General features: G+C 39.9%; 1 protein-coding gene across 13 annotated transcripts in view; it reads left to right on the forward strand.

The window, feature by feature from the left end:
- TTC39B (tetratricopeptide repeat domain 39B) overlaps positions 1 to 4,259 on the forward strand; it is a 124,752-nt gene extending 120,493 nt beyond the window's left edge. For 12 of the 13 annotated variants that reach the window (XM_031676980.2, XM_031676977.2, XM_015242671.3 and 9 more), the window contains 2 exons: positions 786 to 902; positions 3,856 to 4,259. In XM_031676980.2, coding sequence (XP_031532840.1) covers positions 786 to 902; positions 3,856 to 3,946 — 208 coding nt within the window. In that variant the 3' untranslated portion in view covers positions 3,947 to 4,259. The remainder of the gene's footprint in view (positions 1 to 785; positions 903 to 3,855) is intronic. The other variant, XM_072959403.1, reaches the window with a different exon arrangement.
- The last annotated feature ends 18,542 nt before the right edge of the window (positions 4,260 to 22,801 follow it).

Raw genomic sequence — 22,801 nt, forward strand, 5'->3', positions numbered from 1 at the left:
CTTGTCTTCCTCCAATGCCAGCAAGAAGGTTTTTCTCATCTGCCCTTTCTCTGGTGGAGCAGGGCCCCAGGTTTACATAGAGGTCACAGCCCTGGCGGCCTTCTGTGCAGGGGCTCACGGCCTTACCTCCTGGGTGGACACTGAGACCCAAAGCCCTGGCTGACTCTTCCTGAATCAGATCTACAAGGGATTTGGTGTCATCCACACACTTAAGGTTCTGGTTTTGTTTTATTTTCAGTTTAAGCGTTTTTCTTATGTTCTGTGCCTTGGAAAGGGTGTTGCTCTTATTTTGTTTTCAGTGCTTCTAGATGTTTTGTAGTCAGAGAATTTTCATAGGATGGCTGAAACCAGAAGTGTTGACCATTTCTTTCTTGAGATTTTTAAGCACTGCAAGACCACAATGCAAAGAGAATTGGACCTTCGTGGAGTCATTTTCTGAATGGAATCATTTCCTGAACACATTCATGTTCAGGAGGGAAGATTTTATCCTTTCTTGGATTACTCTTTAAAGATCCACATGCCTTTGTCTGCCTGAAGGACTGTAAAAAATCCTCAGTGCTGGATTTAGATTAAGAAATAAAATGAAAGAGTAGTATGTTAAAGCGCTGCCATGTATTGCCATGGTTTATTAGGTTCCTCAACTGTATAATGGCAGCTTTTCTCTGCTAATAGGCTTAGTGCTGTACCTGTTTTCTTAAGAATGGGGAGAAAAATATATACGTTGGAAAAGAATGGTATGTTCCTTGTACTGTTGAGACTGAATTGCTTTTCCTTCGCTCTTTTAGTGAAAAGCTGCTGAAGTATGACCACTACCTAGTGCCCTTCACTCTGTTTGAGCTGGCGTTTTTGTACAAAAACCAAGGGGAAGTTGACAAGGCCACAAAGGTCCTAGAAACGGCAAGGTAGGTGGCAACGGCAGCTTTTCCTTGCTTGCTGTGGAGCCAGGAATGTCAGTACTGTTTTTACAGCAGCAGGAGCTTATACCCTTAAAAATGAACACATTAATGAAAAGTTAGTCATGATGTTACCTTGGCTAATTTATGCTTGGTTTCTGCTCAAGGCTTTTGCTGTAATTGTGCTGTTTCCAGCCCTCCTAATGCTTGACCCTATACCTGCTTACAAATGTGCTGATTTGGGGTAATTACGTGACAGATTCCTAACCTAGTCGCTTCTGTATCAGGAGTCATTAAACTTTTCCTGTGAAGGGCCAGGCAGGAGGTATTTTTGGCTTTACAGGATAAGGTTTCCATTGCAGCTACTCAGTTGTACTGGAAGTAGCCATAGAAGACAATGGGTAAGGAAGCAGATGTGCCCAGATTTGGCCATACTTTGCTGACCCTTGGTGTATCCCACCATCTCGCTCATTTTCTTAAAGAGCCACTGATTTGAAGAGGCCCTTTGACTGTTCCCTGATTCTTTCTTCTTTCTGACTACTGTGGCAATTTCAAAGCACTTTATCATTTCTGTGGCTCATAGATTTGTGATCATGGTTCACTTTTGGGGGCGCAAACCCTGTGGTCTGTTTGCTTTGAACACTACTTGCAGTGGAGAGAGATTGCTGTGATAGCCCTAGGCCGTAAGTAGCTTAGTGATCCATTGGTTTGTTCGTTTACTCCAGTTCAGCAAGTCTTCACCGAGTACCTATGAGGTGCCCGTCACTGGTAAAGGTTCTAGACAGATGACTGGACATAAGCAGGCAGTGTTTCTACTTTCTACCTTGTGGGGAGGTGGAAAAGAAGCAAATAAGAAAAATAGCAATGGTATCACTTTGCTGAGATTTATGACATGATACAGGGCACCTGGGTATGACTTTAGACTGGGTTGATTCTGGAAGGTTTCCTTCAGGAGGTGGTAGAGTAGTTGAGATGAGCATGATTAAAGCCATACTTGAGAACATCAGTCACCAGAACCTTGGGTGGCTAAAGCCACAGCTCGGTAACCTCTGGACAGGGGTGTGCAGGCACTAGGTTTATAATGATGCTTTACTGAAATGGGGAATACTTAGAGGAGCAGGTTTGGGGAGAGAAAAAAAGGCATACTGCTATTTGGACTGTGATATTTTGAGGTGCCTATTAGGTATTCATGTGGAGCTGGCAGTCAGAGATGCAAGCTTGGAGTTCAATGTCAAGTTCAAAGCCACATGTAGATATTTCAAAGTAACCAGCACAGAGATAGTGATGTTTAAAGCTGTGTATCAACGAGGTCATTTGGGGAAACTTACATAGCTAGCAAAGGAGATCTGGCACAGCCTTGGGATATGCCATCATTTTAGAGATTAAACTGTAGGATTAAGAAGTGGCCAGTGAGTTAGGAAGACATCCAGGAAAGCCAAATGAACAAAATGTTTCCAGAGAAGAGTGGTCAGTTGTGAAGATGGCTGCCAAGTGGTCCAGCAAGGTGAGACCAGAGAAGTGGCTGCTGGACTTGGCAGCATGAAGATCATCGGGGACTTTGACAAGTGAGGTGAGAGGGTGGAGTCAGCTACTTCAGGCAAGTCCTTCAGGATGTTTGCTGTGAATAAATCATAGCAACGGGGTGGAAGCTGCAGGGACAGGGTGGAACCAAGAATGGCTGCTGCTGCTTCCTTTTTTTTTTTTTAATAAGGGGAGGATATAAGAGAAAATCACTTTTAAAGTTCATTTGTTGAGATTGAGAATGATGCATATTTTAACTGACATTTATGTATCTTCAAATCTAGCTATTGGAAAATTAGGGACTATAAAATTAGGGACTATAAAAATGTTGTTCCTAGTATTCATCATTTGGACATAGTTAGGGCCACCTGAGCAATGCACAATAAGGCCAATTTATAATGATGAAAATAAAAACCTAGTCATTCACTACTAAAAAGCCAGACCAGCAGTGATCAAAAGTCATCATTAACTCAAGCCAGTGCTGGTGATGCCAATGCAAACAGACTTCCCTGTAATCTCGAGACTGTTGACTGTCTGCAGTTTTCCCTGTACAGTAGGCACTTTGCAAAGTTGCCAAAATTACCTGGGGAAGTACTCGGTTACACCCTTTGGTAAACTCTAGAAAGATGTTGGTTTAGCTCATGAATAATGACCCTTATGAGTAATCACCTTATCAAGGTTACCAGTAAGTAGCCCTTAGACCCGGATGAAGTAAAGGGCCATAGGAAGGAGTGAATGTCACTGTAGAGCAAGAAGGAACAGCTCACCGGTGGGCCAGGTGGTGTGTGAAAGCAGAGCCCAAAGTCCAAGCCTTTCCATGTTGCTGATTCAGAACAATTCTAGCAAAGAAAAGTCCACATGGGTGATCTAAGTGAAGGTTTTAATACTCCGTGGATTTCCAGGGCCCCTTCTGACATTGCCACGTAACAATTATTGACCAAACCACGGACATTTGCCTGTGAGAGTTGGAGTAAGTAAGTCTGGTGTCACCAAGTCATCCTGCAAGTCTTCCTTGTTGATTGTTGTTTCAGGAGGGTTTCGAGATAATGTTTTTTTCGGAGGGGATCAATGATCACATTCACCTTGTTTATATGAAACTGCCTAAAATTTCCAGTTTAGTAAAGGAGCTATTTAGAAATCATTTGCAAAATTTGTTAAGCCCTCCTGGTGACCTTCTTGCGTTTGTGACTGGCTTGGTAATCAGGTAAACCTGCTACTCAGTGTCTGATTTTTAGACCATCATCAGGAAGCTTCTAGAAATACAAAATATTGCCATTCCCCTCTCCTCACAGGGCCAGCATCTACATTTTAACAAAATCCACTGTTATACATATTAACATTTGGAAGCAAATAAAGAATGAAGATGAGAGGAAGGGGAGGAGAGTGGGGTGCCCTGGTTTACAAAGGAATTTTGACACTACAATTCTTTTGTTGTCTTCAGAAATAACTACAAAGATTACTCACTGGAGTCCAGACTACACTTCAGAATTCAGGCAGCTCTTCACCTCTGGAAAAAGTCTTCCTCAGATTGATCAGAGCATGAACGGTGGAATTTTCTCTCAGTTAGTACCGGCATCTGCTATAGATTAGACCTTGCATTAAAGTGGAAACGTGGTCTTGTGAATGAGAGACAAAAAACTAATTTTACTGTCAATATTTTCTATCATCTGTGTGGTTTACAGCTGTTCTACATAAATGTTTTTCCCCCTATGGAATGATGCTCAGTGATATCTAGAGAACTCTTACACTTTGCCTCTCCAGAAAGAATTTCATAGCAGATTTGAATCGGAGAGTGAAGAAGTCTTTTAAAGGACTCACAGGTACAATAAAGTCTAATTAGATTATTTTTTTTAATGTGGAAATGGTTATTGTTTAAGTAGGAAATGGCTTACAACCTGAGCCATTTTTAGATTTGTTGGCCGGTTAAACTTCAGAGATATTTTGCTGCGTAATATTTAAGTTTCAGAGGAGAAATAAGAATCGCCTACATTCAAAATAGCTTAGTGACCTTCTGAAGACTCTTGAAAAAGACAGGCAGTGGGTGTGAATCGGGGAGGGCAATGTAGGTAATGGGCTGAAAAACCTGTATTTAGAAGAGATGATGAAAGGTGGTTTTTATTCCTCATGTAGGCTAAAGGTGGTGACGTGTTTGAGAGACTATCTTGTTTTTGAATGTACTTGTCTATTATTGTTGTAACAAAATTCAAAAACCTCTGTGTATCTAAAGGGAAGAAGAGGTTCTATTTTAGAAATTATCCTCAACCTTAAAAGAGCCTAAAAGATATATGTAGATTATTTTTCTTACAGGAAGCGAAGTTCCTGCTTCTTTAAATGACATGTAAAATACCAATAATTTTTACACTCATAATGTTGGTGAGTCAGGTCTAATTTTCTAATCTCTCTAGCACTGTGATGGTTCCTTGTATATATCTGGACTGTGCTTAGTCCTTCAGTTTGGAAACACAATCAGCGCATGGAGCGGAAGAGAGCTGGACTCTGCGCGGTCCTGGCTCTGCTGTCGGTAGCAGTTACCGGCGTGACCTTTAGGGAGTTGCCTGCTCTCTGCATCACCATATTTTCCTCATCTGTGAAACGGGAAAGAAAGGATGACTTCCAAAGTCTTTTTCAATTTTATAACTGTGGGTCTGTGTCTTAGGTATTTATTTTCAGCGAACAATGTTAAAATGTTTAATCAAAACCATTCCCACTAGGTGTGTGTTTTATTTTACATTCATCACTGCCTCCACTCCTGCCTCCTCCACTCTCCGATATGTACGTACAGCGGCTAAGGACAAGATTGCCTCCAGAGCAGCAAGAAACATTTCATGAATGAATGAATCAGGGTTTCGTCTTACTTCTGTTTTGAAGAATAACCTGTCACAGCTGCTTCTACAGTTTAACAAAAACAGCCCCAGATTGGCCGTCAGGAGCCCATCTCTGCTAGTTAACAGTTCCTCAACATGGAGCTGGTCGTTCACCCTTTTCCTGGGACTCCGTTTCCCCAGTGGGGAGAGCAACACAGCGTGGTACTCAGTCAGTTAGATAACTCATATGGTCGCTTTCCGTACACTGTGAAAGGCTGTGTGAATATGAGTTGTAGGAATAGTTACAGTTTTTATGTTTGGATTACAGTATCAAAACAAAAGTATCGGCTAAGTCTGTGGTCTCTGATGTAAAATGTTAAAAAGCATGGAAATTCAAACCGGCTTAAATTTATTCGTGTGTTTGGCACTGACAGTAGCTCATGTTATGAGTTTGCTCCTTGCTGTTTATTCCCTGCTACATGAACCTGTATCCAGCAGGTATTTGGGCTTGTTCTCTTTAAAGTACTGATTCTTGGCCGATACCGAGGACAAATTTCCAATGGAAGAGGATGAATACGACTTGAGTTGGAGTACCACCTCTTCAGAGAGTATTGGTGGTAGATTTCATCATGTGCTATTAATATGAACTAAATAACTTTAGGTCCAGACAGGAGAGGAAATAAATGAACTGTCATTACAATTAGTAGCAGAAAATCCGTTCAGCAGTTGCTTTATACATTACTTGGAAAAAAAGTGTACAAATGTCTTGGAAGAGCTTTGGTAGCATTACTGTTTTAAAGGTTGAATGCTCATATTGCTTTTGTGGGATGCTGCAAGTCAGAGCAAACGTCAGCAAAACATCTTTCTGGTGTAAAGTGAAAACAGTCTCAGCTAATGGTAGTTTTTAAAAATTATTTAGATTCTGTATTACCAAAACAAGTATAAAAAATTCGTGTCTCCCATTAAGACTTTTTCCTTTGTTATTTTTTCTTACTTTGTCTGTTTTTTATTTCCTGTTCTTTTGTGGCTCCCTGATAATCCATCCAATGGATTTTAAAATGTTGTAGTATCACCAGTGCTACAGATAATTCTTCTGCTTCCTGCCACGTTCAAGAAACCATGGCGGCACTAGTTTCTTGTGACATCGGCTAATGCTACATTTCTGGAGTAATTTTGTGATTCAGGGTGTTCTGTGAAGAGTTAGAACAGAAGTGACAATGTTCTATCCGCTGTTTTAAAGGGCGTATGTGAGGAGGTTGGGCTGCCCATGTGTCTGACAGTTTGTGTGATCTGTGTGGTTCTTGGTACAACTGCCTTTTTTTATTTAATGGAGAGCCAGGGTTCTGATTGGTGCTGCGTAAACTTGAAACTCAAGTAGAGGTTATGCTTTGTAGGACTGGTAACAAGGAAAGCATGATTTCCACTTGACAGGAAGGTTAGCTATATCAGCTCTTAGATGAACATATATTTTAATGTTTCTGTGCTTCTGGCTACCAGAAGTCCCCACGTTACACAGGGATAGAAAGTTCCTTGATTCTCTGACTCTTCTACCAGTGGGTAGGAGGGGTAGGGAGGTGAATTCCAGATTAATCAATGTCAAAGAAGATTTTTAATCATTAAAACAATACAAGATTATCACCATCTCTTTTGCAAAGGCATGTTTTGCTGAGCTATGTGACTATCATTCCTACGTGGCCTGGAACTTTGCAGTTGAACTTTGAGGTCACTGTTAAGTCTTTGATCAGACTTTCAAATCAGTGGGATGTGTATAAAGAAGAAAGTTACCCCCTTTCAAAGAAAAGTGTGTTTCCTCTTTCGAAGCTGCTGTTAGAAGTAGTTACATTGTGATGGGCACTGATAGCCCCTGCTGTTAGTCCTCATTATGATCCCACTTCTCATCCATTCCTTTAAAGTGAGTCTGCTGAGGTTTTCAAATGGAGATTTTTCTCCCTTTGGACATTAAAAATACTAACTTTGAAAAGTTCTTTGTGATCAACTGGAAAAATTTCTGGCATTATTCTGATTAATTTTTCATTGATTTTTTTTTCATACTTCTGGTTTTGTCCTAGTTACTCTCAATATATATGTAAATCATAAATTCAAATACACTGATTTAAAATGAGTTAATGAAGACCCCAGTGATTGCTTTGATGCCCAAAGATTTTGTGAGTCCTAGAGTGTGGAAAGGATCTTGGGAAATTATCTCTTCCTCCCCAACCTCTAACGGTGTTGTTTCTCCTTCCTTCCTGCTCCGTCCAGTATGGTAGCCACTGGCCACTTGTGAGATGTGACCGTTGGCACATGTTGGAATGATGCTGAGTATCAGGGGGCATTCGTTTATACATGCCTTCCAAGGTTATGCTTCTGGCTTTTACTTGCTGTCTACTCTGATCACCTAATCCCTGTGGGTGCATTCTCAGTCGTGGTTCAAATATATATTTGTGAGTTTTGCTTTCTCTCTTTAAGTGCCATAAACTTTTATCTCATCCTGTTTATTCTGCAGATGGTGATTAGTCATTGGCATGTTTGTACATTTTTACTCTTCCCCCGCCCCACCTCCCAGCTCCTTATATACTCGATTGAGACTTTATTTTTAAATTATTATTTTAATCTGATTTTACAGATCTTCCTTGCTTTTTGAGATGTAACAGTACAAACTGTTCCAGTTGTAGAGGAAGTGACTCTCACCTTTGAGATGTTAGTAGATTTTATGAGTAAAATAATATTTTCTAAGATTAACCTTACTCTGAAAGATGGGGTGACTTTTCATTTCCTTCGTATTATCAAAGTTTCAGCATTGACTCAGCTAGGCCAATATTCTTCTTTAGAGACTCTTAGACACTAGGTACCCACTTAGAGAATAATTTGGCAGAGAATTTATTTAAAATTATATATTTGCCTTTGCTGCTTGTTATTAATACCTTTAATGTGTATGAAACCATAGGGATATGCATACATATAATAGACATATTTTAAATCTCTTTAGACATTTATTGATCAGATACATAGATAAGTCAATAGATAGAAAACAACTTACAAATATTAAATAGACAATGTCTTATCCTGATCTTTCAGAAGGAGTGCAGAATTTTCTCCCATTTACCCTCCCCTAGGCCAAAGATTTATTTTTCCTTTACGTATTAGATTGTTTGTCATGAAACCCTGCTTCTGCCTCTCATGGTCAGCAGTTTTGTCTTTTATACATCCGTTAGATTTAGCTTCTTCAGAATGTTGAATTTGAAATGCAATGAAAAGAACACACCAGAATTCAGCATGAGGGAAAATACCTTCTGTCCTGAGTAGTTGCTGTCTGCCTTGATGGTGTTTAAGTCCATTCCAGTCTGTATATAACGTTCTAACCACAGGAGGAAAGGATACAAGGACTATTTAGTTGGTTGAGAAGGCTGAGCGGGTTCTTGGCCTGATCCATCCCGAACGGCTGTGTGGGTCTAGCTTTGAAGGGAGTCCAACCCTCTTTCTGTCCAGTTTACAAATGTTTCAGCACAGTAAGACTGTAACACGACTTTGCATGGAAAAATCAAAGCAGCTGCCTCACTGTATTTCACTGTAAAAGAGTGCATACCAGTGCTTACAGATTGGATATTTAATAGGAAAATCCAAGATACTTTAATACCTTCATTAAGTGAAAGTTGCTGCATATTAATATACAATATACCTTGTATGTTAATCCAGTAGTTCTTAGAAATACATAATTTAAATGATGACTATAAGGGATGCTGGTATATCCCAGTGGGAGCTTTTGTTTTATTGCTTAATATTTTTTTAGTAAATTAGTTTTAATTATTATAGTCTGTTTAGCATAACTTAGGGGAAAATTGATCTCAGTGTAACAGAACTGAAAGCCAGAGAAGTGGGGTAAAATGAACTTGTTAAAGAATATTGCTTATTTCAGTTTTAAAGGAATTATATTATTTTGAAATGCTGGAGGGTCTTCCTCATTTTGAAGGGATGACACTCCCTGCTTTGGAAATCATGCAGACATCTTAATTTATTCTTTATTAGAGCCAAGTGTCCAGGTGGCAACTTTGGGTATAGTAAATGAGTTTGAACAATTTTCATTAATTACTTCACCTTTTTCCATTAGTGATTTTGTTCTTCACAGTAGGCAATTGCTTTCTATATAGTGATTTAAGAAAATTTACGTGAAAAGAGAGATTATGGTAAACATTATAAATCTTAGGCTATTGATCTAATGTCTTAAGAAAACAGTACCATTGGGTTCTGTTTAACTAAGGTTTGCAGAAGGAGAATGCGTTTGTTTCACTGATATGTACTGTCCAGAAAAATTACTTGATTCTCGACTATATGTTGCATTCTCATGTTAGGGGAAAAATTTATAACTAAGTAGTTGATTATTTTTTAATTTTTTTTCTTTGCTAACTATTGACATTCAAACACCTCAAAGAATACCAGCTGACTCATTTATATACTAGTGTTTTAAAATACTTATTTGCAGATGTTCATAGCACTCTTGAATTTTTTGATGTAAGTTGCTAAATCACGTGTAAAGGTAAAATATATATTTAATAAGTAAGAAGTATTATTTTATTACTGAGATTTATTTCCAAAGCAAGTTTATTTTGTAGGTATTTCACTTGGAAAATTTTGCTTTGCCTTAAAACATATTCACAAACCTGTCTAGTGATCTGGTCACCTAATAACCCTTCATGTTACGTTGACATGTACGGGAATTCTAGTTAGAAGCCATAGTGTTTTGTGAATCAATATGTGGTTTCCTGTTGAATCATCAAGCTACCTGTGTATACTGTATAATTTAATGTTTTACTGGTAAACATTTTTAGCATTTTATCTCATTTTCTCTTCTCATTACATTTGAACTTATATCCTATCTTCCCCATTCCCAGAGGTCACAGTTTTTACAGAGCGAAATATTTTTAGAAATTGGAGATGTGTGAGTTCTAAGATGAATGTGTTCAGTAGCATCCATCTGCCGATCAAGTAGGCATTGGATCTGGTACCAGAAAGTGAAATAGATTGTAGCTATAAAAGCATTTTATCAATATATGTCGAGAAGGAAGAAGAAAACTGTGAACCTCTTATATATTTAATATCAAAACTGTGTTCCCAAATGAATATTCGTTTGCTGATTTTGTGCTAATGTTATCATCTATGATGTGTAAGCTAATGCTGATATGAGATCTAAATTTTCAACGTGAAGACATCAGTTCCTGTAGCCTATTTTTAACATTAAGACATTTTTGAAAACAGATGTCATCTTAGAAATTGTATTTTTAGCTGCAAAGAAATCATCCCGACTTGTAAGTCAGTGTTTTATTTTTCGTTTCTTAGTATTACAGAATACTCTGCATTCTTAGTGCATGTTTAAGTTGCTGGATATTCTTGGAATTCTATATTTTCATATTGCTACAACTGGTTTACCTACAATGTGCAATTGAATTGTTATTTAAATAAATTACACTTGATGAAATTACAGTCTTCTGGCTGGTCTGCATGTGAAAGATGTTCACAATACCTGGTTTGCTGACATTTAATTGTAGTGTGATGTACACTTAAGTTTCTGTTTCTCCGTAAGACTTTTTCTATTGTGGTGTGGTTGATTTACAGTATTATATTAGTTTCGGATGAATCACAACATAGTGATTCATAATTTTTAAAGGTTATACTCCATTTATGGTTATTACAAAAGATTGGCTATATTCCCTGTACTGTATAATATGTCCTTGTAGTTTTAAAATTTTATACATAGTAGTTTGTATCTTTTAGTCTCATACTCCCATCTTGCCCCTCCACCCTTCCTTCTCCCCACCAGTAACCATTAGTTTATTCTCTATATCTGCAAATCTGTTTCTTTTTTGTTATATTCACTAGTTTGTATTATTTTTATATATAAGTAATATCATATAGTATTTGTCTTTCTCTTTCTGACTTATTTCACTAAGCATAATACTCTCCAAGTCCATCCATGTTGTTGCAAATGACAAAATTTCATTCTTCTTATGGCTGAATAGTATTCCATTGTATATGTGTACCACAGTTTCTTTATCCAGTCATCCGTCAATAGACACTTAGGTTGCTTCCATATTTGGCTATTGTATGTAATGCTGCTACAAACTTTCAGGTGCATGTATCTTTTTGAATTAGTGTTTTTAATTTTCTTCAGATACATATCCAGGAGTATAATTGCTAGATTATATGGTAGTTCTATTTTTAATTTTTTGAGGAACCTCCATACTATTTTCCACAGTGGCTGTACCAATTTACATTTCCACCAACAGTGTCCAAGGGTTCCCTCTTCTCCACATCCTTGCCAACATTTGTTATTTGTGTTCTTTTCTGACAGGTGCGAGGTGATAACACATTGTGGTTTTGATTTGTATTTCCCTGATGATTAGCAATGTTGAGCATCTTGGTAAGACTTTAAAAAAACATTTATAGGCACACGTGAAGTCTCTTCTGTGTGCCATATTCCTGGCTGAGCACTGGGCATGCAGTGATAAATGGGATATGGCACAGTTGTCTGGAAGGGAGGATTTCCTTCTTGTTCATTTAATAGTTTATTATGTAGTTTATAGAAATTATAGTTTATATAAATAGTCTAATCTATTTCATAGTTCAGAGATTTAGATTAGCTGCTAGTATGTTCAATTTAAGGAGGAATCTTCAGCATTTGTGTTTCCCAGTAGGAAAAAAATTGGGCTCTGGAAATCAGGAGGTCTGTAGTGACACGTGATTGCCCCTCCCCAGCAACTTAACTCCTCTGAACTTTGCCTACACCTCTGTACAAAGGGGATGATTCTGCTGCCTCACTCAGCTCTGCGAAGGATCAGAGGAGGAGGTGGGCAAGACCCACAAACAGTTAATTCAGCATAAAATGCTTTCTTCCACTCCTCCCCTTTTGCGTTAGTCCACTAAAGTCCATCACAGACGGAAGCATTTGAATTCAGAAGGGAAATGCTTTAGAGACCATTTTTTCTCTGTCTCTCCTGGGCATCCACTTCCTCCTCAGAAGATGGTCCTTGGTTAGTGGCTGACGGGCTAGGTGATGGGAGGCAGATGTCCACAACAACAAAAGGGTGACTTTTCTCTCACGCTCCGTCTCTGTTCCAGGCTAGTGAAGGATTCGCTCCACCTTACGTTGTTCTCATACAGGGCCCTGGGCTGCTGGAGTCTTTACCATCTGGCCTGAGAAGGGAAGGGAACGTGGTAGATAAAAACTGGCTCTCGGGCATCAGCGTATGGTGGTGGGTGGTGTCTTGATTTGAGGTGGTGATCGTTTTGTAGTGTACACAAAGATCGAATTGTTATGTTGTGCACTTGACATCCATATAATGTTATATATACACCAATTTTACCTCAAAAAAGAAAAAGAGAGTTGGCTCTTAAAGCTTCCATCTGAAAGTGACACATATTTCGTGGTCAAAGCAAATCACAGAGCTTTCCTAACTTCAGCCGGGTGGGGAAGTGCAGCTCTATTATGTGCCTGGGGGGAGAAGTGCCAGAAATACACCATGGTCTAGATATGTGGTTCATTCTCATTCCTGCACACAAAGTACACTCGCTTCTGCCGCAAGGGAGATAACCCCAAGACGCCATCCAGTTGCGGCATCTCCGTCACGTGCCCTGTAGTCTATTCCAACTCCAGATGTGGCTCTGATTGGTCTGGGGATCATGAGCTAAAAAATCATTTGCCCTCTGCATAATTTACAGACTATTTGGACAGAGGCAGGATCATCACAGTAAACACTCCCGTTCCGGCAGTGAAACGTGAAGTGTGGGAAACACACAGCCAGCCTTGGTCTGTTACAACCCTAAAGTCCCGTGTGTTGAGGCTCCCTTCGTTGGGAGCGGAGATGCTGCTTGACTGGGCCTTGATCTCATTTCCTGGGAGGAGCACCTCATCATTCTCTGTGGCATCTGCACCTTCTGGGAGATTATTTTCCATAACTTTTTGGCCACATCTGAAGTGGCTGTTAGGGAAATTGTCCTCCTTAGGAACCAAGCAACTTTCTCAACTCTTTCCTGCCACCACCTGTTGGGGCCAAAGAATCATGTCGTTCATTTGTTTTTTGTGATTTTTTTGGGGGGGGAATTAGGTTTACTTATTTAATTAATTGATTTTTAATGGGGGTAATGTGGACTGAACCCTGGACCTTGTGCATGCTAAGCACATGCTCTACCACTGAGCTATACCCTCCCCAACCCCAAAGAATCATTTTAAGTCTCAAAAAGTCACATCTCTTTCAGTGCAGGTGATTCTTTGGCAGTGCAGTTCTCTCACAAATTCACTGTGCCTTTTGTCTGAGTCAGCACCAGAGTGTTTCTAAGATATTACTCTCATTCCTGTGTCCAACCTTCCTGACTTATTTGACTAAACTTCACGTTGACGTGTGTCAGTACCATCTCTGGAGCTGATTTCTGTATTAGTCAGAATGGGCTAGGATATGCAACAGCAACAAACAACCCCCAGTTCTCAGAAGCTTACAATAGCAATAGTTTATTTCTTGCTCAAGCTCTGTGTGCATTTTAGGTCAGTGGAGAGCTCTGTTCTGCATCGTGGAGGCCATTGGAACCCCCATCATCTGGAATGACACGCGTCACTATGGCAAAGAGGGAATTTGGCAAATTACACACTGCCTTTTTTAGAAAACATCTTTATTGAGATATAATTTAAATACCATATAGTTATACTATATGTTATATAACTTATATGTATAATTTAAATACCATATAGTTATAACTATAGTTATACTATAGTATACTCCTCTGAAATACACAAGACTATATTTAGTACATGTCCACTTCTGTGCACCCATCACCACAATCCAATTTTAGAACATTTCCGTCACTTCAAAATTTCCCCCTTGCCTGCTTGCTGTCAGTCTCTACTCTGAACCCCTTGGCTGCAGGGAAGCACTGACCAGTGTGTCTCTATAGTTTTGTCTTTAATACACGCCTTATATAAGTGGAGTCAAATAAGATAGTCTTTTGCTTCTGGATTCTTCCACTTAGCATTAATGTTTGTGAGATTCATCCATGTTGGGTCTATTTGTAATTCATTCCTTTCTATTGTTGAACTGTGTTCCATTGTGTGAATTTACTGCATGTCAGTTACCCATTCATCAGTAGATGGACATCTACTGTTTCTAGGTTTTGGCTTTCAGGAATAATAACATTATGAACATCCACAGACAGGTCTTTGTATGGACATGTGTTCTCCTTCTCTTGGGCAGATGCCCAGTGGTGGAATTCCTGGGTTATGTATAAGTGCGTGCAGAACTTTTTAGAAAATTGCCTTTATTCTGAATGGGCTATATACCATTTTACATTCCCATCAGCATCGTGTGAGGGTTCCCATTTCTCTACATCCTCCACAATACTTGAGGATGTCATTCTTTATTTTAACCACTTTGGTATGTATGAGGTGGTATCTCACTGAGATTTTGAATGCATAATTTATTTAAAAATTGAGCAATAATTCACATAATGTAGAATTCATTACTTCAAAGTGCACAATTCTGTGTGTACATTCAGCGTATTTTTTAGTATATTCACTGTTATACACGTATCACCACTATTAATCCTAGAACATTTTCATCACTCTAGAAAGAAACCCTGTACCCATGAGTCAGTTGTGATTCCCTCCTCCTCCCATCTCCTGGCAACCCCTGATCTATCTTCTGTCTACAAAGATCTGTAAATTCTGGCCTTTTCATATAAATGGAATCACATAATATGTGACCTTTTGTGTCTGACTCTTTTACTTAGTGTAATGTTTTCAAGTTTCATCCATGTCATAGCGGGTAATAGTACTTCATTCATTGTTGTGGCTGAATAGTATTCCATTATATGGATATACCATAGTTTTTTCCTCTTTTCATTAGTTGAGTGATGTTTGGGATGTTTCTACTTTTTGGCTTTTATGAATAATGGTGTTATAAACATACAAGTACACGATTTTTGTGTGAACAAATGGTTTCAATTTGCTTAGGTATTTATCAAGAAGTGGAATTTCTGGGTCATATGGTAATTATACATTTCACTTTTGGGGGAACTGCCAAGCTGTTTTCCAAAGTAGCTGTTTTACATGACATTCCTGCCATCAGCATATGAGGATTTCAGTCTCTCCACATCTTCACCAACACCTTTTATTTTTCAGCTTTTGATTATACCCGTCTTGGTGGAGGTGAAGTGATATCTCAGTATGACTTCTTTGATGTGCATTTCTCAAATGACTAATGATGTTGGGCATTTTTTCTTGTGCTTATTGGTTATTTATTATCTTCTTTGAAGGAAATGTCTATTCCAATTTTTACCCTTTTAAAAATTTGGTTATTTGCATTTTTATCATTTAGTTTTAAGTGTTCTTTATATATTCTGGATATTAGACTTTTATCAGATACATGATTTACAAATATTTTCTCCCATCTCTGAGTTGGCTTTTCCTCTTTTGATAGTGTTCTTTGACACACACAAGTTTACTTTTTTGTTGTTTTGGGTTTTGGGGGGCAGGGGGAGATAATTGTGGTTATTTATTTATTTTTAATGGAGGTACTAGGGATTGAACCCAGTACCTTGTGCATGCTAAGCATGCACTCTACCACTGAGCTGCACCCTCCCTCAAAAGTTTACTTACTTTGAGGTCAAATTTGTCTGTTTTTTTAAAAATCTTTTTTGTTCTTTATGATTTTGGTGTCATATCGAAGAAACCATTGCTTCATCCAAAGTCACAGAGATTCAATCCTATGTTTTCTTCTAAGTCTTTTTTTTTTAACATTTTTTTATTGATTTATAATCATTTTACAATGTTGTGTCAAATTCCAGTGTAGAGCACAATTTTTCAGTTATACATAAACATATATATATTCATTGTCACATTTTTTTCTCTGTGAGCTACCATAAGATCTTGTATATATTTCCCTATGCTATACAGTATAATCTTGTTTATCTATTCTACAATTTTGAAATCCCAGTCTATTTCTTCCCACCCCATGCCCCCTTGGCAACCACAAGTTTGTATTCTATGTGAGTCTATTTCTGTTTTGTATTTATGCTTTTTTTAATTTTTTTTTTTAGATTCCCCATATGAGCAATCTCATATGGTGTTTTCCTTTCTCTTTCTGGCTTACTTCACTTAGAATGACATTCTCCAGGAGCATCCATGTTGCTGCAAATGGCATTATGTTGTCGGTTTTTGTGGCTGAGTAGTATTCCACTGTATAAATATACCACATCTTCTTTATCCAGTCATCTGTTGATGGACATTTAGGCTGTCTCCATGTCTTGGCTATTGTAAATAGTGCTGCTATGAACACTGGGGTGCAGGTGTCATCCTGAAGTAGGGTTCCTTCTGGATATATGCCCAGGAGCGGGATTCCTGGGTCATATGGTAAGTCTATTCCTAGTTTTTTGAGGAATCTCCATACTGTTTTCCACAGTGGCTGCACCAAACTGCATTCCTTCTAAGTCTTTATAAAATTAGTTCTTACATTTACGTCTTTGGTCCAGTTGGAGTTAATTTTTCTATATTGTATGAGGTAGAGGTCCAACTTCATTCTTTTGCATGTGGATATCCAGTTGTCCCTACACCATGTATTGAAAAGCACCCCGCCTTTTAAAGCTTTCTCCCAGAACTTTCCTAGGCATCGTTTCCCTTCAGGTTTCATTGTCTATGCAAGTCATGTGGTTATGCCCAGCTTGGAGGGGACAGGTGAGTGCAGTTCTACCACACGCTTCCATAGTTCCAAGTTCACATGTCATGGTTCTAGCCACACAGATGACTGGTTTTCTCAGTCCAGGTTCCAAAACTCCAGGGAGAGATTTTATTGGTCTAGTTTGGGAGAAGGGCTGACCCTCCCCTCACTCAGCTGTGACCAACAGAACATACTCATTTGGAACAAACATGTGATTGGAAGTTCACCCCAATGGCCTGCTGAAGAGGACATTTAAGGGGAAGGGATCATTATAATAATTACTTTTGTCTAACTTTAAAACAAACATTGTCTAATATAATTCTGGTTCAAGTTACTTGAAAATTAATCTACAGGTTAATGTTCCCTGATTATACTTTTGTTGAGCAAATAATTTATTGAGTTCCTATTATTTCTTCCAGGCATTGTTCTAGGCACTTGAAAAATATTAGTGAATGAAAGATTTCTGCCTTCATGGGGCTTAAATTCTAGTGGGATGAGACAAACAATAAATGTGATAAGTAAATTATATAGGGGTTGGCAGTTTAAGGCCTACAGGACAGCTGCCTGTTTTTGTGAATAAAGTGTTGCTAGAATATAGCCACGTGCATCCATTTGCATATCACCAGGGCCTGCTTTCCCACCACCGTGGCAGATCTGAGTAGATGCAATAAGGACCTTCAGGCCCACAGACTTAAAAATACTTACTATCTAGCCTTTAGGAAAACATTTGCTGATGCCTCTACAATACATTGAAGGTGAATATGTGCAATGGAAAAAAGAAAAAAATGGAGCCAAATAAAGGGCATTGGGGATGGCGAGGTAGGGAAAGTGTCTGCTGTGATTTTAAATGTGATGATTAGAGTCTGCCTCATTGTGAAGGTGGAACTAGAGCCAAGACTTGATGGAGGGGAAGGACCTAACTAGTTATCTGGGGAAAGGGTCTTTCAGGCAGAAAACAAAAGCCAATGCAATAAAAAAAAATTTTTTTTGAAGCCAATGCAAAGGCATCGAGAAAGGACAGTGCCAAATGCATTCAAAGAACAGTGAGAGGACGGTGTGGCTGAGCTGAGGTGAGGGAAGGGGACTGTGTACGCCATGGGTCAGAGAGGTATCAAAACTGTGCTGGGTCTGAGATTTTATTCTTGCAAGCTAACACATTTAGCCTGCACAATTCTGGGGGTTCTGGGCAGCAGACATGAGATTCCTGAGTCGGAGACCAAGATCCATATTACTGACGGCACCTCAAGCAGCACGAGCATCGGGAAATCTGCGTCAGTCCCTTGCTCCCTCCAAGCCCCGTGGGGGTGATGTGAGGCACCCAGGTGGATGCTGCACCCGCAGTGGGCTTGCATCGCAGCTGAGAACCCTGAGCTCAGGGAACCTGAATCTTTTACAATGGATTCCAAGCAAACCTGCCTGCCCTTTGCTCCGGAGGGAGACATTATCTTTGTCACACTGGACAGTATGCACAGCTGCCCTCGGCTCTGGAAGGAGATACTGTTTTCCAAAGCTGCTTGCTACCTAGACATTTTTGAAAAGACGGTCCAGAACAAAGTCAGTGCCTCTTCTTGCAATGTGTGCAGAAAAGCAGGAGACCGATGGAGAATTGTCTCCCTCTGAGAGGTTTATAAGGTACCTTTGTGAGGAAATGCGGCCTTCTAAGAACTTTGACTTTTATCCTGACTGAAACAAGGAACCACTGCAGAGTTTTCTGCAAAGGAGTGACACGAGCTGACGTGTTTTGAAAAGATTACCCTGGCTGCCGTGCTGAGAGTAGAGGGAGGTGGACAAGGACAGGAGCAGAGAGACAGGAGTTCAGGAATAAGACAGTGGCTCAGATGTCATATTTTGGGTTTGGGTCTGGATAACTGGAAGGATGGCGTTCCACTAACAGAGACGGGGAGAGTGACGGAGCCGACTCTGGGGGGATGTGCTCAGGCATCAGGTTTGGGCACAGTGAGTCTGAGGTATCTGTTAGGTAGATGTCTTGGTATCGAGAGGACATTCAGATAAATGGCTCTGGAATTTGGGAGAGAGGTTTGGATTGAGATAAAAAATTGAGAATCGTCGGCGTACAGATGGCATTGCAAGCCATGTGGCTGGAGACTCTTCTAAGGAGAGCGCAGGGAGCACCCGCGGTATTTCTTCCGTAATTAGGAGTCATAATTAGGAACCGGGGTGGGTTATGCGCTCTGTTCACTCCCAGCGCTGAATCAAGCCTGTTGAGGTTTAGACTGAAAAAAATATAATATAGATGAATAACATTAAGAGTTTAAAGATGGGCTCTTCCGATAAAACAGCTAGGGCCCTTTATCTAGCTTTTTGCAGACTCCCATGAGTCTAAAAGAGGCAGAGTATCATTTGAGCTTGAAAGAGAGGAAAAAAAAAAAGCCAAGCCTAAAATCTGAAATTTTAATTAAAAAAAATTGACAATGTTAAACAAGAAGCAGCTGTGAGGGGGAAGATTTGTGTGCATTTTTAGCCTTTGAAAGCCTCAGATTGTCTCTGGAGCAGAATGCAGCAAATTGTCACGAATCTTGTTTTCTGAGAAACTGGTTCTATCAACATGATGGCATGCCACTTCTTCAGCCAGCGTGCCAAAAATAGCACGCAAAGAAAGGACTGCAAATCTAGTTAGAATTAAGCCGGTAATTATTGTGTTTGTGATCATTTCCAAGAACTGTTCCTACCCAAATATTAAGTGGAAAAAAAAGAGGAGTTCATTCTTGCCCTGAAACTTTCCATTTTTCTCCTTCACTTAATGGTGTATGTTAGTAAACTACTAATGCTTTTAAAAAGAGCACTTCTATGTCAAGTTTAATTTTTATTTATTTATTTTTGAGGGGGAGGTAATTAGATTTATTTATTTGTTTGTTTATTTATTTATTTATTTATTTATTATTTTGAGTGGAAGTGCTGGGGATTGAACCCAGGACCTTGTGCATGCTAAGCATGCACTCTACCACTGGGCTATACTCTCCCCCCATGTTGAGATTAAAAGCAACATCATTTTAATAATGTTTTGGAGGCTGTATTTTCCCTTTATTAAAAGAGGAAATGTCTTCTCTTTTTATGTTTATTTTTTCTCTGTTTGAATTTGTTGGTAACACTAAAACTTCTTAAAACCCTCATCAAAAGTATGTGATCTTGTAAAGTCCTGAGATGTTGCCTCTTTTCAGACAGCCCCTCCACTATCTGATAAATAAATCTTAATTTGGCAAAATGTCTATTTGGCAGACTCTGTGCGAACATGGAGGTAAGAAAGGTGATAATGGAACCAACATAGGGACAGAACTAAACAGTCTTTCTTTTGTCCATAAAATGGCTTCTCTGAAAAGAGATGGAATTCTTTATTCCAGGAAAGCAGTTTTTGCTTTGGTTTTTAATGGTGACCGCATAGTTCTTTAGGAAGTCTCCCTTTACTTAGTCTCCCACGGTTCCCTTATTCCCCACACCAGGTAGATCTACCAGAAGGCCATGTAAACATTCATGGTGCTCATTCATTTAATAGGAAATATGTGTATGCTGACATTCCTGTGCCTTGGAGGAGTCTAGTTTTCTAATCTTTGTCAGAGATTTATGTGTATGACTTTTATCCAGTAAGAACAGAACACAGGCCTCCTCCACCCTCTCTCAAACAGGTGATCTTCCTAAGGCCAAATGAGGCAAAGTCTGACCCCAAAAGGTGACTTACTGCCTAACTGTTAGAAAGATAAATTCTCCTTTTAAAAAATAGCTGTAGGATTACTCACTGTCAATGCAACTGTGGCTCTTGAAAAAGAGTCTTATGTTTGGAAGTTTCTGGGAAGGTTCAGCTCATTGATAGGACAAAGATAGTTACTGGTGTGACGCTGTTTTAGACAACGAGTGTTGCGTGTTTTCAGGACCAGAAGCTGTCCCTCAGACAGTTAGTAATCTCCGCATGGAGTACTGGTCACCGTGTGGTTCAGTGTCGTGGGTCTCACGTTTCCACTTCTCAAATTCTACACATCTTCTCTTGGGTGCAGGGTGGGGAGTGCAGTGGGGAGAAGGCATCACGGCTGTTTTTCAGTATGACTGTTGTCTAAGCAGAAAGTGAGCTGGCGAGGGCCATGGGGAAGCATGGTGCTTCAGACTGCTGCCCCATCTGCGCCTCCAGGGTGCCCTCCATGTCTTTCTAGACGAGTTTTGTGTCCCTAGGCTTTGTTTACTTAGACACATCAAAAAGTAGTAAATATCCAAGATTTTCATTAACAAGATCCATGGCTGGATAGTCATCGCTGGGATATATTGTGTAGAATGTGGGAAATGGGGGAGCACAGTTTCCCAATAATTGATGTTAAAACTTAGTGTCTGCCATTGGTTATCAAGAAACAAGTCAATGCTTGGTCAGCAGAATATTCTAGACTGAGAATCCACTTGTTGGTCTTACTTATTAAATGTCCAAGTCAAAGGGAAGCACAAACTCAGCAACGGTTCCATCCTTCCTTCCTGATGGGCTCCCTCTTTCCAGATCCCTCATAGTAATTCTTCCATCAATGTTTGATGCTCAATTTTCATTTTGCTAAAAGTGATCCCTGGAAGTCTTCCCCAATCTTAGGAAACACGATCGGTTTGATTTCACCTTTTTCTTTCTCACCTGTCTCATCATAAAATTGGCTTCTGATTGACTTGAGCAATCTTCTGCCCTCTGAAGGAAGGGTCTGTAAAGCTTAGTCCAAAGGAGAAAGTCTCCTGTTCCGAGACCAGCAGTTTCTCTCCGGGATGAGAGAAAGCTCTAGCAGCCAGCCAGCTACCAGCTGTCCTTGCACTGCTGCGTTTTGGTGGCTTCCTAATGAATGTTTCAGGCAATGCCTGACCCTCCAGCCACTTTTGGCTCTTCTGACAGTAGCTCCTTCCTTGGAGAGGCCCTGGCGGTTCAGCTAAGACTGCTTCCTTTCCCATCTTTGTTGGACAAGGAGCTACAGGATGACACAGTTGGTTCCCAGTTAGAGCCGGGGGTTGCACTCAGGCTGGCCTCCTGGAACAGTCATTGAGGCTGTGCCTCCTTGTAGTTCAGACATTCATTTAGTAAGAGCCCTGAAAACATGATTTCACAGAACTAAGAGATTCTGGTAGACCTTGACCTGGCGCTCCCATTTACAAAGGTAAGTTGTACTTCTGGTCTTTACAGCTGTGGACAGAAGAAAAGCTGGGAATGTTCTAGGGTCTTTCATCCCATCCTCAAGTCCCTGGGTGGAGACTTCAGTTCGTGTGTAACGTGGATGGTTGATGGTCGCGCAGGGCTGCTATTTCTGTTGTGGTGGTTAAGCAAATGTACGCTTTTCTTCTCTACAATGTTTTTTGTCTTATACACCAAATCATTCAAATAATGCTGAGGATGAATGACCAGACACCTACGGAGACATGAGTGTTTTTTAATTGTAGGCAATTATGCAAAATCAAAAGAATGAAAATGACTACAGAAAAAAACACAGATGCTAAAAACGAAACATTGAGAAAAGAGTAGGAAGTCTACAACTGGAACACTCCATCCTTTGACTTAGGGAAAGACTCTCATATAACATTTCCTGTCAGTTGCCAATGGACATAAATGTTAGCCTTAGTTCCAAGGCTTCTTTTCTGAGCAGGCCTGACTCAGAGAACTCAGCTCATCAGATGTAAATTAAATACGAAAATTTTATCACCATTTACCGCCACTTCTTGACCCAATGAGGAAAGAGGGAAGTAAGGAGGAAAGGTCACAGCACTCACGCTTCAAGGCCAAGCATTTGCGCAGCCCCACGGTGGGGAGGGTGCCTCTCGGACCACAGATCTCAGAGGTGTCTGTTATCAGCCTCATCTGCTCAGGGTGACAGTCCTGCCAGAGGGACTGCGGCAGGTCACACACATAGCAGCATGGAGCAGAGTG

The sequence above is a fragment of the Vicugna pacos genome, chromosome 4 (genome assembly GCF_048564905.1).
Source record: "Vicugna pacos chromosome 4, VicPac4, whole genome shotgun sequence".
In the NCBI taxonomy this organism is placed as follows: domain Eukaryota; kingdom Metazoa; phylum Chordata; class Mammalia; order Artiodactyla; family Camelidae; genus Vicugna; species Vicugna pacos.